Raw genomic sequence first — 15,746 nt, forward strand, 5'->3', positions numbered from 1 at the left:
CTTTAGAAAACATAAAAAAGTACATAAATAATTAACTAAATAAACCACAAAAATATTTTATTTTGAAAATTTTATAGACTATTGAAAATGATTTTTTTTAAATCGGTGTTCCTATTATTTTATCCAACCCCTGTGTGATAATCAGAATCACGAAAAAAATCTTTCAACTGAGTTTTAGGTTACAATCACGAATTGGCTAAAAATTCGAAATATGGTTTACGAAAATAGAATGTATTGGCTCCTTATCTGATTTATAGGACAAATGAAAGTGGGAGTTAGGACAAGGTAGATTTTGGAAAAAGAAGAAATTATATGATCATTAAAAATTTTAGACTTTTAAACTTTTTATGAAATGGTTTACAGATTTAGAATCCAGCTTACTAAAGTTTACAAAAAAAGCCGAAGAAAGATAACAAAATGTTGTTTCCTTTGTCTCTATGGTAAAACATTTCAATGAATAAAATAAAAATAATCTAATATATTAATGTAAACTAATTTAATCGAGTGAATTTGAGGTATGACTTTAGAAATAGAAAGATGCTAAAAGTAAGGCGAGCTTTAAAAGTTATACTTGAAAACCTCATGTCTTTTTTTTTTTCTTTCTTTTAAGTAAATTCCATTTAAGGCGATGAATAAAAGAGGCTTTTATTACCTTATATAAAGAACATATGGTTTTGTAATTTGAGCGCATTTAACGTTTATTATAAAAAATACGAAAGAATTAAATTTATATAATGAAATACGGTTTCCTGCTTCTAATGGAATTTTTTTTCATAAACTGAACTGTAAAACTTTTTTTTAATCTTGAAGTATTTTGTTGTTTATTAGAGTATCACCAAAATAATTTATTTAAGGTTGGTTTTTAATTTTTGATATTAGAATTTGGAGCAAGGAAATGAGACAGAAGAAAAATTCGGAGGAGCATAGATTGTTTCGTTCCCAGGACTCACAGGTTCAAGAAAAAGCCTTTATTCATTGGTGTAACTTGTTTTTGAAATCCAAAGGGTTTGAAATCGATAAAGTTCTTGACCTTCAAGATGGGGTCTATCTAATTATCTTACTCGAGATATTGAGTGGGAAAAAGTTGCAAGAGAATATGATTGATGGAGATGAAGATGATATGTTTAACTGGAAGATTATTTTGAAACATATGGAAAAAGAAGGAATCTCAATTGATAATCCAGGTTTGTTTTCTTATTTAAAAAAAAAAAAAAAAAAAAAAAAATAGAAAGTATGAAAATAAAGTATTCTCTAAAATAGGAGAAGTTAAAACAAACGAAGGAAAGAAAGAACTTACCTTAAATTTAATAAGTGAGAAGCGGGGGAAGGGGAGGTTAGGAAGAGGGGGCTGGGAAAACTTGAAAGTAAGCGTCTTCGTCTCAAGATCGTTTTCTCGAAATCAAACGGGACAAGCGTAACGAGACGAGAAATTTCCTGGAAAAAAATAGCGAGACAAAGGAAACGATTGTCCCGGAATAAAGTTATAAATCGGGACATTAATTTTGTCTCGGAATTTAAAAATTGTGTCCCGGATAATTATGAAACGTTACGAGACAGATCAATTATATTAACTAGATATCTAACTCGCGCTTTCGCAGTGAAGAAAACTTTTTGCCAACCAAGTTTGTTTTGCCAGCCAGAAAATGACGTCACAGTGACTCAAAACAAAGAAAAATAAACCCCTCACAACTTTTTTGTAAATATAGTGCACTTTTTTTAATAATACTAAATTAAAATGATTATTTACTTAAAAAGTAAAAACAGTTTTTTCATAAAACTTTTTTTTTTGTGTTTTATGGTTAAAAAAAGTTAAACTTTAATATTATTTTCAAAGAAAATTAAAAATTGAGAGATTTTTATTTAGTAAAAATGGGAGACCTATTAATCAAAACTAAAGTCTTTATTTTAAGATAATCTTTTAACTTTATATATTTCAAATATATGGGATAAAAAAATTGCATCCTGATTTTTATTGTTCAAATTAGAAGAATTTTCAAAAATAGTATAGAATACATACATATTTTTTTGTTTTAAATATCAGCTAAAAAAAATGTTCCACCGAGTTCTAAAAAGATAATTTTTTCAGTTCAATTTTTTTTTTTTTCACTTTTACTTTTAGAATATAAAGGGATTGCTGTGGTCACCTGTGGTATAGGGAGTTATTGAAGAAATACAAACGTCAATAAACCCATAAAAACCTTGTTTTCAGCCATTTTTAAACAGTAGTTTATTATATCAAAGCAAATGAAAATGGCGGAAAACAAGTTATTTATGGACTCATTGATACTTGTATTTCTTGAATTTGAGTTTTTTACTTGCATGACTTGTTTCAACATATCAAATATAGTTTCAAGAAACATATTTTTTTCATCATATGCTACTTAGAAATTTGTTAAAATTTTTTTTTTTTAATAATGATTTATTATTCGAGAATACTACATATTTGAAATAGCATTAATTAACAACTTCATTATTTCCTGTAATATACAAGTAACATTTATTTAAACATTATAGGAAACATAATGTGATAATTGTCAAAGAAATAATAACATAAAATGTTAAACAGTGTAAAGTGAAAAATCATATAAAGTACTCAAAAATGTTTCTGATTTATTTAATAAAATAAAGCTTAGATCTTACCCCGAATATACGTGAATTAGGAGTGGATAAATTACGATTTTGGAAGGATTTACTTAACGAAATCATATAAAACTGAAGAAATTAGAAAAGAGAACGTAAATAAAGGCTACTTTAGATACGTTTATTTCAAAAGCCCTTGGATACATATTTATCCCCCTCTTGCACAATATTTTAGTGGAAAAAGTTGAATACTATCCTAAAAATAGTTTTTTTTCCTCTGATTTCAGCAGCTGTCATTAATATTGCTAAAGCTGGGTTTGTATAGATGGTTTAACAATATTAATAGTAGCAGTTGAAATAAATGATGGTAATTGTGCCAGAAATTCATTACTTAAATTTTACATTAAGGATTAACTAGTATGTCTGGTTATGTCCCGTTAAAAAGATGTAAATTCCGGGAAATTGTAAAGCTCCTATTTTGTCCGGGACATCTCGTCTTGTCTCGGTATCGTCCCGGATTTCGACTGAAAGTTGAAAATTGTCTCGATTTTTATCGCTAATCGGGACAAAGCTTTTAGGATCGTCTCGTCTCGTCTCGAATAAAAAAACAACGAGGCGCAGACGCTTAGTTGAAAGCAACGTTAAATAATTTTTGTACTTAAAAAGTTTATTTGAAGGGAGTTATTTAGTCCTACTTTATAAGAGTTATTACTTTTAGACTTTGGAGATATTAGAAAGATACCGTTGTTATAGCAACTGATAATAGTTCGAATTTTTTGCATTTGCATTTTAAGTGACAATCAGTGCGTCAGCTTTTATAAAAAAGCTTCAAAGATTTTTCGTAATTATGTGACAAAATTTCTTGAGAAAATTTTTTTTTGAGAAATTAAATAAACTTTGTAGTAAAGTTTACTGAACCATAAAAGGTAATCATCAATTTCAAGCAGCATTCCAAGCTGCCTAAATGTCTGTAAAATTTTTTAGCCGGATAAAAGAATCAGATTGATAACGAATGAAATATTACACTCCTATTAAATCTTAGCAACGCATGTTGGCTTATTAATATCAGTTTAACTGCGATAAAGATTTTTTTATCTTTGGCAACTCTGATCACACAAAAGTAAGTAAAAATTCAATTAACTCCTTTGGTTTAAACTTTAAGGTTTTCAAGAACTCGCGAAAGCTTTTATAATTTAAAGAGCATGTTTCCGAAGTTGTTTATGTTGTTGATGAGGTTGTAAACGTTGTTGATATGTTGACGTGCTGTTGAATGTGGTGTTTTTATAACATTAATTGCTGTAATATTTACTAAAACATTTACTACAGTAAATGTTATTTAAGGCTAATGCTGCAATATTTACTGCAATATTTACTGCAATATTTACTACAGTAAACGTTGTAGCAAATGTTGTAGCATTAAACGCCAATAAATACCACCACAATCAACAGCACATCAACAACAGCATATTAACAACTATATACTACAATATTTATAACAAAGTTTTAAAAGTTTAATAATTTACTACTAAAGCTCAAAATTTAAAACACGAAATTAGAAAGCGAAAGCGAGAAATTCGTACTACGTGCTTTAAATAGAAGTTTTATATTAAAGTTTTGGCTTTGATTTTCATGAAAAAATTTTTAACGCAGATGTTTATATGGTTTCTTTTATAGTTGAAACAAAAGACGAGACAAGTAAAATTCAATCGCTTACTTCTCTTCTCTGGCAAATAATTTTAAGATACCAGATATTTGATGAGTCTCTTTCTGACATGATACCTTCGTTTGTCGATTATAATCGAGTTTCAAGAAGCTTACTCAAATGGGTACAATCCAAAATTCCAAATCATTATGTGGAAAACTTTACCAGCGATTGGGCTGATGGAATTGCGTTATGCCTACTAGTTAATGCAATACGTCCGGATACGATACCTCAAACTATGTTTCAAAATAAATATAACCCAGAAATGAACGTCCGCTTAGCTTGTACAACGGCAGAAGACGAGCTTGGTATACCAGAATTAATTGCACCTTATGATATTGCAAACGGAAATGCAGATGAAAAGTCTATGATGACATATATAGCGATATTTCGAAGTGCTGATCGGATGGTTAAGCGAGGCATAAAAACTAGAACCTACACAAGCGATTTTAGCATGTCAGAGAGCGAAACTGAAAATATAGTTGATAAAGATGGAAGCAAACCGCTGCATGTAAACTGCGGAATACCATATAAATCTCCTAGGTGTTTGGCATTTGGTGCTGGTTTACGTTGGGGACAAGTTGGCCGACCCACTGATTTTATTGTGCGTTTAAATGGTGCTCAAGCCAGTGATCTGTCCGTCTCAATAGAATGCCGACCTTACGATCATAGAGTAGCTCTTTATAAACCTGAACTTCAAATCAAACCTATTAGTGAGACAAGCTATATTGTTAGGTACACACCAACTCGTCCAGGGGAGTACGTACTTAGTATCTTTTGTGGAGGAGATCACATAGAAGACAGCCCATTTCGATTGAGCGTTCGAGAAACAGTGCTTATGCCTAACCGTTTACGCGATGAAGAGATAAACATTAATCTTGACCCTAAAAATATTCAATTAACAACGAAAACGTTAACAAAGTGCTTGGAAGAAAACGTCTCAAAAAACTATTCTGATAATACTGAAAGCTCCAAATCAAAATCTTTAGATATTCAATCTACGCCATCATGGCTTGATAATCAAACTCGCGATCTATACAAAAAGTTAGGGAAATTCATTAATCAAGAAACTGGAGCAGTAAGTGCATATGGTAAAGGTCTTTGCACTGGTGAAGTTGGAGTGGTAAGTGCATTTAATGTTTGCACACCGAATACAGACTGTGGTCCTTTAAGTGTATGCATAACATGTCCGGCAATGTCGATTCCAGTTCCTTGTGTAAAAACTAAACTGCAGCCCAACTCTTTGCTGCATGAAGTACTGTATACACCAACAGAACCAGGGGTTTACGAAATTGAAGTTTTTTGGAACGAAAAGTCAATACCAGGTAGTCCATTTCGGTTAACTGTAGACGATGTCGCGAAAATAGAAGAAATAAAAACCCCCGAACTAACAAATTCAAATAAACTAAAAGTTTATCGAGGATCGAAGAAAGAAGAAGTAAAAATTTACTACAGCGCAACTTCTAAAAACTTAATGGATCATTATTGCAAAGAACAGATGGTACAAGTTGCAAAAGAAACTCTCTCTAAAAATGTGCTTTTAATTGCGGTTGATCTGGAGTTGAATGCAAGAGAAAGAAAAGAATTGTTCGAAAAAGTGAAATCAAAGCAACTTCCGTTCTTATTTTTTAATGATAATTTTGTGGGCGATTACGAACAAGTAATAGACGGACATACAGAAGTAAATTTTTAACTGCTATTTAACTTCCGCTATTCTCTTAATTCACTTTCAGCGCACTGACACTTAGAATACGTCATAGTAACAACTTTCATGTTCCGAAAAACGGTTTTTAAAAAATCGGAAAAGTTTCTTTATATTTATCTTTATTATGAAAAATGTCTTTTTGATCAAAAAATATTATCCACAGATGTCAAAGTATTCAAGGTGTATTATATACGTTTATACAACCATGCTTGTCCAACTCAATAAAATATGTCCTTAATTATCGCATAATAGCCCATTCATTTATAATATACATACATTCACGTAAATTTATAACGATTATAAAAAAATTATATACTATTTGTAGTATTTATAACAACAGTTAAAAAAAAAAAATAAATTTATTGAACTTATTGTCACATTATTATTAAAGACCGCTTCAACACCAACAACATCGAGAAAAACGAAAATTTAAGAAATCATTAAAAACAAAATATTACAAAATAAAAAAATATATATATAAGCAAAGGGGAAAAAGCAATAATCATCCCACATCACGAATCTTTCCTAAATCTTCATGCAAGTCCCATTCTAACTCAGTAGTTAAATTTAAATCTTCGTTTTCATAATTCTCCTGATCTGCACATACCTGCTCTTCATTATTTAAACAGCTTATATCGTTCTTAATTTCAGAATTCCACTTTTTTTCTTCAGTATTTAAGTCTAAATTTAACAATTGTCTGTTATGGCATACAACGTCAGCCGAAAGAATTCCGTTAAAAGAAGTTGCACGTGGTTTTAATGAATAATTTGATAAGCTAGATTCAGGTCCATTAAATAAGTTGTCACTTAATATTTTGACATGTCTTTTTTTACTGTCCATGGCTGTAATGATATTATTTTTTATCGTGCTGTTTTTTGTCTTGATGTCATTTTCGCTAAAAAGATAAAAATAAAAAAAAAATTTTCGCTAACAAATAAACAAAGTGGTGACAAGGAAGTAAAACTTGGGGGCAAACGTTAAATTTTGCGTCGTATATAATTTGCGTGAACTTTTGAAATACGCAAACATGAGGATTAAGGTTATATTTTTTAAAAAACTTTTCTTAAAAAGTTGTTAAAAGTTTCTAAAAATAAAAGTTATTAAGGACAGGGATTGGGGCGAGAGTTCAGATGGGGTTGGTGTTTAGATTAAACATAAGCGAAAATTTATTGATTCAAAATGAAACGGTTCAAAAAAAAAAAGCATACGACGCTAAACTTTAATGTTTACCGAACTTCGTGGAAGCAACAAAAAAGAAAAAACAATTTACCTATCACCTACTACGTATATGTCACGAGGTTTACTTTCTTCATTAGAGAAATCCTTTTGAATTCGGACTTCTTCATTGATTTTTAACTCAATCTCCCGCCTTTAAAGGAAATTAAGACGTTTTGGGAAAACAATATAAAAACGCAAGCAAATAAACTTATCAAAGAAAAATCACTTTGATCTTTTTAAGATGTAAAGAAAATCTTTGATACCTCTTCAATTCCTCTTCTCTCAGTTGCAATTGAACCATGCAATCATTAAGCTCTCTGTACAACTCATTTGCTTTCACTAAACGCTCTTCGTATTCTTGTCTTATCTTACGAACTTGGCTTAGAAAAACAAAGGAAAGTGTTAAAAAACTACTTTCCGATGATGCAAATTATTTTTTGGAATAAACTTATCATAAATGTTATACCTGATTTCTTCCTCTTTTTTTGCCATCAGATCATAATCAACTAACGTCAGCTGTGATCCCTGTGACTTCAAGCATTTAAAGTAATCTACAACTTCATGTCGCCATGACAACTATGGATAAGAAATGGAAAAAAAAACTACGAAAATTTATAATTCGTAAAAAACATATTAGAAGAGAATAAAAAGGGGAAATAAAACTAGAAAATGGCGAGTATAACATTTTAATAAAATTTTGGTACCAACAATTATTTTAAATGTCTAGTAAATTATTATTGAGAGAAAGATAAATTTAACAGAACATCTAAGATTTAAATTATTAATTGATGTAAATGAGCATAATAGAGTGTAAATGAACATCCATACTTTTTCATTTTTGCAAAAATTTACCTGTTTATTAAAATACTTTTTCTTTGGAATTGTTAAAACATCTGTTGCAGCAATATCTATATGCATGAGTATTTGCCGAAAAGAAGGCCGGTTTTTGGCTTTGCAATTCCTATAATAATAACAATAGTAATAATAGTAATAATTAAAACTAGCTATATTCGAAAACAAAAGTTATAAAAATATGACCAATTTCTTGAGATTTTTCTTAAAAATAACTATAAATTTATGCCTTACCACTTTGCACATTAACATACTATTATTATTATTGATGCTTTGTCATCACTGATACAAATATATATATATATATATATATATATATATGTTATTATACTACTCTATTATAATTTTGATTTAACTTTTTTACAATTCTCATCTGAAGTTCTGTTTATTATTTTACTTATTTTTTCAATTGGTTTCTTATTTTATATATTTGTTTTGTTAAGTTCTTTTTTTTTTCTCTTTGATTAATTTAAACAAAAAATATATTTATATATGAATCTATTTTTTAAAACGTTTTAATAAAACTTGTGCTTTTTGTAATGGAATGCTGGTAACTAATAATTGAGCAAAGTAATCCTCTAAAACAACTCATAAGCAATTACAATATGCTATATTAGAATATCATAACTAATTAAAACAAACCATAATCAAAGATATTTTACCACTAAAACAACTAGAAATAATTTTGTAATTGAAAATATGATCAATATCTTACCAGCATAAATTCAGTAATAACTTAAACCCTTCGGGGCAGCTGCTAGGAATTGGTAACTTTAGACTATTATTACCAACACCCCAAATTAATGCAGAATAATCAACACCCTGTAAATATGAAAATACCTCAGCTTATATATATATATATATATATATATAGCTTACTTTTAAAATGAATTAAAATATCAAAATAGGAGACAAAATTATATACTTATGGTACACACTTTTGAAGCTACCTACTTTATAAGGCACTTCTTCTGTTAATAATTCCCACACAAGCACTCCATATGACCTATAAAATATATTTCAATGAACTTCATATCTAAAATACAACAAAAATCTACCTTGCACCAGAGAGATGTTTGAAAATTATAGAATTTTATTACTCAAACAATTATCTAGAAAATATAAACATAATATAAAGATAAAGTGAAAAAAAACCCCATAAAACATAAACCAAACTGAAAAAACAATAAATCAAGCAATAATTCAAATGACATGTAAGGATGGTATAAAAAGTAATTGAGCAAATGATATTCTTTTCAATGAAATCAACTTAAAAATCAAATTATGTAACATTTGCAGAGTGGTTAACAAAATATACAACATTCTATTTTTTGTTTTGTTTTGATGATATTTGAAAATATTTAGAGCATCTTGGCAACCTTTTACCGAATGATATTTTGATAGTGTTCACTTGATTAAGCAGCTTCCGCAAGATATGAAAATCATTTTGTAATAGCACTGCTTATAAAAGCCACTAACCTATCCCACTCAGTGGCTGGATCTTGGAGAAATATGACACCTATGACACCAGAAGCACATGGACTGTAAACCAAGATTCTTCACCAATAAAGTCATGTTAGTCTGTCAATCAACAATTTGAACTATGGTTCCCACTTATTGACTAACTTTTGTATTAGAGAGATTGGAGATCAGCCAGAATCAGTGGTCTGAATAGTTGAATGAAACTTAGCATAATAATCTTTAAGTTTTACGATTTCATCTCACTAAAAAATCGTCTTGGCTAAATTTAATATGCAGCACACTTTGGTAAATTCACAAGTATTTTTTTATATATAAAGTTTAGTAATTTGCATTTGCATCTACTTAACTTAGTAGATTGCATTTGCATCTACTAAACTGTATATAAAAGAAAAGTACTTGTAAACTTACCAAATTATTACAGTATTACAGGCTTGGCAACCTCAGCAGCTGATTCTGAATCAACTTTGAATTAATAAGACACTTGCAGACAGTGTTAATTACATTAAACTGGTGTGATTTTCAAAGAATGTTTCATTAAATTGACTTAATTCTTGTTAGGTTAGTAAAGCTAATAAACAAATATTGTTAAGTCTATATTTTGCCAAATGGTAGAATTTTCAGAGCCCAATTGACCTCTAAGTATCCAAAAAATTTATTCCCTTTGCTCAATTATGTTATGTTAAAAAAATATATCAAAAGTATCCAACAAATGGCTAATAAATATAAATATTTCAATAACAACAAATAATTTTACCAAACATCAACTTTCTCTGAACAGGGATCATTTCTTATGACTTCTGGAGCCATCCAAGCAACTGTACCAGTAAAAGTCATGTTTGCACTTTTTTCAGACATAGGTTTCCAGGTTCCAAAATCTGATATTTTTAAAGTATCATTGTATGAGATAAGAATGCTAAAAGATGAATTTGTGTATAAAATGAGTAGAAGATATTTAAACAATTTAAGTTACAGTGACGATGATTGATGCTTAAAATTACAAAAAATATGAAGCAATAATTTGAGCTTTGAAAAAAATATTTTTTCAGTCATTTTTTGTGACTAAATATTATTTTAAATCTTTGTCAGACAAATTTCTTAGATAAAATTTTTAATAGTACAAATTTTTATTTTCTTTTATAAATGGATTAAACTTTGGAATTATGGGTATTTTTATGCTTTATCAACGAGTGTTTTCAAAAAGATTCAAAAAAAACATTTTGTAATTTTATTGAATTCTTTTTTTACACAAGTAAAGTGGAATAAAGTAAGTGAGAGTTGTCAAGCAAAAAAACTACAGTTCAAAACATACTTTGGTGATTTCAGGTCCCTATGAATTATTTTATGAGAATGTAGATATGCCATTCCATCTGCAATTTGTCTTGACCAATTGACAAGCAGTGTTGGAGTTACCTCTTTATCTCTTCGTAATGCCTCATACAATTGTCCAAAAGGGCAATACTCCATTACGAGAGAATATCCAGGTCCTTGTGAACATACTCCTCTAAATTAAATAAATAAGCATCCAAGGTTCAATGATTTTATAAAATTCTCTTCACAAACATAAATTACAAAAGCGCAACAATAACTTTACAAATACTTTAAACTTAGCTAGCAATAGGCAAAAATAGGTAATATTTCTAAAGGATAAAGTTTTTGCATTGTAATTAAAATTTGTCAACCTCTAACACACTTTTAAAAACCTTCTAAAAATGAGATTGTTAAGATTCAAAGTTATTTAAAAAATAATTATACTAAAAAAAGTGATACAAATTGAGCTTCTTTATTTTACAACCATTTGAAATGTAAAACTTTTGAAAAGTGCAAATTGACCAATAATTAGTAAAATTGATTGTATCAAATACTAAAACTTGTTTTTACACAAAGTTCATTCACAATTTTCAAATATTTTTAGGAATATTTGAAAAATTTTTAATAAATATATATAAAACATACTCATTTTGTATTAGATTTGAATAGTAAACCAAAGATGAAAGTAATTTTAAAAAATTTAACAAAAAAGATTGACACCATTTTTAAAAAGAGGACTTTAAAGAAAAAAAAAATTAAAAAAAAAATTTGAATATTTTTTAACTTTTGCAATTGCTCTCTGAATTAAAAAATGTCAGAGTAATTGTTGACTGGAGCATTGCTTTTTACCTATGAAGAAAAAAGCCAAGTTTTGACCAAATAAAATCCTATATTAAAAAGACAGATTGAAAAATTCCTGTTTCATATAAATTATTTTTAAAGAATAATAAAGATCAAAAGACATAAACTGTTAGTATCTCACCTTCTTGTAAAGATCAAAGACATAAACTGTTTGTGTCTCACCTTCTTAACCCATTAATTTGAAAATGTAAGGTCAGATTTTAGGGTTTTTCTAATCTTATATAATAATAGCTAATTAATTATGTAAAGAATCTTGTAAGTCAAGAATATTCATTATAGAGCTTATCAGTCCTTAAATAAGTCACGACTGACAAAATTATGTTATAAATTTTCCCTCAAAAATGACTTCCAAAAAGCCCTCTTGAATTTTTCACTTTATTTTCAAATAGTTTATATCTACAATTTGTTAAATACTTACTTAAAACAGTGTAGCTATGGATACACACTTTCTTAAGTAAGAACATAATATAAGTTCTTCATTCTTGGTTCATTATGGCAGCATACATGTGTTTCTCTCACCACCCATATCTTTGTCTATCTTTCTCTAATATCATCTAAGATGTTTTTTTGTGAGCATAAAGTGCACTGTCAATTTTTCTATTTTTAAATACACCATATGTCTTTGTACAAACACTACCCTTTAAAAACAAATTAGACTATCAGAACCACTTTAATGACTACTCCAAAAGCCATTTTAAAATATACACTAATGTAGAAAGTTACTGCTTTCAAGGTTAGAGGTGAATGAATATATTATTATCTTTGAAATAATATAAGTTAATTGCACATAAATTTTGAATCATTTATATATTTATTTTTTAAAAACTTATTCTCAGTTGGTGTAATAAACTTCTAAAATATGAACGAATAGAGGAAACACAGGCAACTAGTAGACACGATTAGTAATTCACTGAAGATATGGAGAAAGCAAATACATAGTTATTTTAGATATTGTTAAAATCTGGGTTTAGACTAGATTTCCAATAATGAACAAATTTTAAAATAAAAATTAAATGTGAGAAAAAAACTGTTTTTAGTTACAGAATTTATCAGTATCTTTTTCTTTTTTTTTTTTGTTTTTTTTTTGTTTTAGTTTTTTGTTTTGTTTTGTTTTGTTTTTAATAGGTTCTAAGAGGGAAGCATCAAATTGATCTAAATGAATATTCAATAAATTTGAAAATTCAATAAATTTATTCAAAGTCTCCTGAACCACATCACCCTTTATGCAATTCATTCGTTTCACTTGAAAGGTTCTAGAATTTTCCGCGTGAATTGAAAGGAATTTTGAGAAAACGTTAGAATTCGTCGTTGCTTTTCAGAAGACACCTAACACCCTGCATTTTGGAATTTTAAATTAAACATGCGTGAAGCATTTTTTTATTTATTTTTTTTTTCGGTTGCTTTGGAGCCTTAATTACTCAAGTCAACAACTCGGCATCGTTTTTATCATGTCGATGGTTCAGATTTTTTATAGAATGAAGAGATTTTAGTTTCAAACAAAAACCATTTTAAAACCTTATTACTGTTATCCATACCAGCATGCTTAGTATGCATGCAAATTTTCCTTTGCTTAGCTCAAATATTTATGTCAATTTTGAAGATTTGATGTTGTATTCATCTAAAAAATTTGTTCCAATAAAGATTGCCTTAAAAATTGACGATTTTTGCAAAAGGAACGGATTTGTGCAAATTGTTTCAGATATTTAGTATATTAAATAATTTTTTTTTAAAAAAGTTTTCGAACTTAAAGAATTAGTGGAAATGGCTAATCTTTTTTTCTGATCTATGATTGGTTCGAGCAGATTTCAAAAGTATTTGATAAAAAAAAGACTACAAATCTGATAAAAAAAAGACTACAAATCAGAAATACTCTTTTCACACTAGTAACCTGGCAGTTACTAGTGTAAAAAAAGCATTTCTATAAGAGCGAGGTACAAAAGAGTCCACTCAGGTCGTCAACAGTAACAAAAGGGTCCACTCAGGTCGTCGACAGTAAGAGAGTTGTTTAAAAGCATGCGCCGATAAAGTCGCGACTTTATAAAGTTAAATTCAGAGGCTTGTTTGTTTGCCCTAGTGCGCTTGAACTAATTCAGTATTCCTCTTATCTTATTTTTTTACCACGAGAACGAGCAGTTTTAGTCGGCTATTCTCAAGACAGTTCTTCTTCCACAAGTATCGCTGCCTCATCCCCTACGGTGCTTGAATTGATTTAAAACACTTTAGATCAACGTCCCTTTACCCATTTGTTTACTTATTTTATTATGCTCTTTAAACAGTCTGCATACTTTACGAATTAGTATTAATAAAGAAAAAAAAAATCAAAACTTAACTTTTAATCTTATTTTGAGGTTCTACATTCTGAACAATGTCGAGTAAAAATCTATCCGCTTTTTTTTTTAAGTGCATTAGCTTTTAAATATTTACGCAATATAGGCGGGGCGCTTTTTACCTGTTCCGAAGTTTATTAACGTTATTTGCGCTATTTATAAGTTCGCGTTATTTATCGATTATGAGCTTATTTATGTTATTGCGCGATTTATATGTACAAATAACTTATTGCACCGAACATATTTTTAGTGTGAATTAAATATGAAAGAATAAAAGGATTGATGTTTTTTATTCAAATAGAGAAAAAATGAGAACCATTTTAAACGCAAATGATGATAAATATTTTGAAACATTACTTATAAATACTCACTCCATATATTTAAGTATCATTCAATTAAAGCTTAGAATAATATGGGAATGACCCTTATTTGAAAGTAATTATCGCTTTGTGAAAATTATGTATATTACAATTAGAGCTAATTTTTAAAACAACAAGACTAAAAATGTCTTATAATATCTTAATATATTGACGATCAATAAAACTTTTTTTTAAAGTTCTCATATGAAATAGTTTTTTTTAACGGATTTTTAAGAATTCAATGATAATTGTTAATTTTACGGTATTTTTATGAGGCGTCCGGATTTGTTCGAACAAAAAATCTTAGCGCGTGTATCGGTGTAACGCAGTAACCGTTTTTAATAGGGTTCGTAACCATACAAAGCGATTTTGAGAATAATCGTTTATCGCCTGTTTAAGTGGTCACTACATAAATTTTCTGCAACTTATCAATTGAAGATTAAATGATTATTAATTGTAGAAAATTATTTTACTGCCAAAACCTGCTTACCTGAACTTTACAACATTTCTATGTTCCAAATATTTCAAATGTTTGATGCTTGTATCTTTCTGCGAACGGACCTTTTTTATCGCAACTTCTTCGCTTCGCCATTTCCCTAAAAACACAGCGCCCTGGGCTCCAGACCCGATCCATTCCATTTCTTTTATATCTTCAAAAGGTATTTCCCAATTGTCGTTTTTTGCTACTTTTTTAGGCCGACATATTTTAAAAAAAGGACCGATGCAATCAATTAAACCTTTAACAGAAAACATATAGCTGAACGGAATGTCGTGCGGACGGGCAGAATTTATACTGGTAGGTGTTTCTGGCGTGCCAATAGCCCCTTCAGGAACATCTTTGACAATGTCCGGTTCAACACAAACGGGTTTAGTTGTAGGAGAAGAAAAACGCATATTTATAGAGCTACTCGAACTCAATATATAAAAAAACAATCTGTTCCTTAAGTTGCACTAAATCTCTCCATCAGTTTTTATTAGCCTTACAGGCAGTAAAAATTATACCAAACAGTGTGTGGGAAAAAAAACTTGAACGACTACAACCTGCACCTTTTAAACTTCATTCACCAAATTTTAACATAGAAAATAAAGATATCTATATATTACAGTCCAACTGTAACGTAAGCACACTTAACACAAATAAAAAATCCTACACGATAAAATCGCTTGTGGTTCTGTATGTTTAAAAAATCAAACGAGCGCCAGCAGACACACAAACTACTACTAAAAAACCGATCTTCGTTCTTTTTTTTTTAATTCTGATTTCAACCTTTATTCGAGATTTACATGAATTAAAGTAGCTTTCAGTTTCACCATAAGTAATGCTGCAAGGCGAACAGGGGCGGCAGAATAA

The 15,746-nt window shown here is 29.1% G+C and overlaps 2 protein-coding genes across 9 annotated transcripts; one reads left to right on the plus strand and one right to left on the minus strand.

The window, feature by feature from the left end:
* Positions 1-102: 102 nt before the first annotated feature.
* On the plus strand, positions 103-6,161 carry LOC145186187 (uncharacterized). Of its 5 annotated transcripts, none has more exons than XM_090098221.1 (3): positions 103-285; positions 880-1,184; positions 4,255-6,161. In XM_090098221.1, exons 1-3 carry the CDS (start codon positions 263-265, stop codon positions 5,973-5,975), a joined length of 2,049 nt encoding a protein of 682 aa, XP_089954347.1. In that variant the 5' UTR covers positions 103-262; the 3' UTR covers positions 5,976-6,161. The 5 variants fall into 5 exon arrangements, with proteins under 5 accessions (XP_089954347.1, XP_089954349.1, XP_089954348.1 ...); XM_090098223.1 differs by lacking the exon at positions 103-285 and adding an exon at positions 421-440; XM_090098222.1 differs by lacking the exon at positions 103-285 and adding an exon at positions 697-785.
* LOC145186188 (mitogen-activated protein kinase kinase kinase 12-like) lies at positions 6,070-15,708 on the minus strand. Of its 4 annotated transcripts, none has more exons than XM_090098226.1 (10): positions 14,886-15,708; positions 10,850-11,041; positions 10,295-10,453; positions 9,013-9,064; positions 8,774-8,880; positions 8,059-8,167; positions 7,673-7,782; positions 7,470-7,586; positions 7,259-7,357; positions 6,070-6,883 (listed from the first exon to the last, which is right to left on the minus strand). In XM_090098226.1, the coding sequence occupies exons 1-10, from the start codon at positions 15,287-15,289 to the stop codon at positions 6,490-6,492; spliced, it is 1,743 nt and encodes a 580-aa protein (XP_089954352.1). In that variant the 5' UTR covers positions 15,290-15,708; the 3' UTR covers positions 6,070-6,489. The 4 variants fall into 4 exon arrangements, with proteins under 4 accessions (XP_089954352.1, XP_089954355.1, XP_089954354.1 ...); XM_090098229.1 differs by lacking the exon at positions 14,886-15,708 and adding an exon at positions 14,040-14,060; XM_090098228.1 differs by lacking the exon at positions 14,886-15,708 and adding an exon at positions 12,128-12,959.
* Between the last annotated feature and the right edge of the window lie 38 nt (positions 15,709-15,746).

Source organism: Hydra viridissima, unplaced genomic scaffold (genome assembly GCF_058129835.1).
Source record: "Hydra viridissima isolate aposymbiotic clone 2 unplaced genomic scaffold, HvirCarnegie_v1 scaffold_9, whole genome shotgun sequence".
NCBI lineage: Eukaryota > Metazoa > Cnidaria > Hydrozoa > Anthoathecata > Hydridae > Hydra > Hydra viridissima.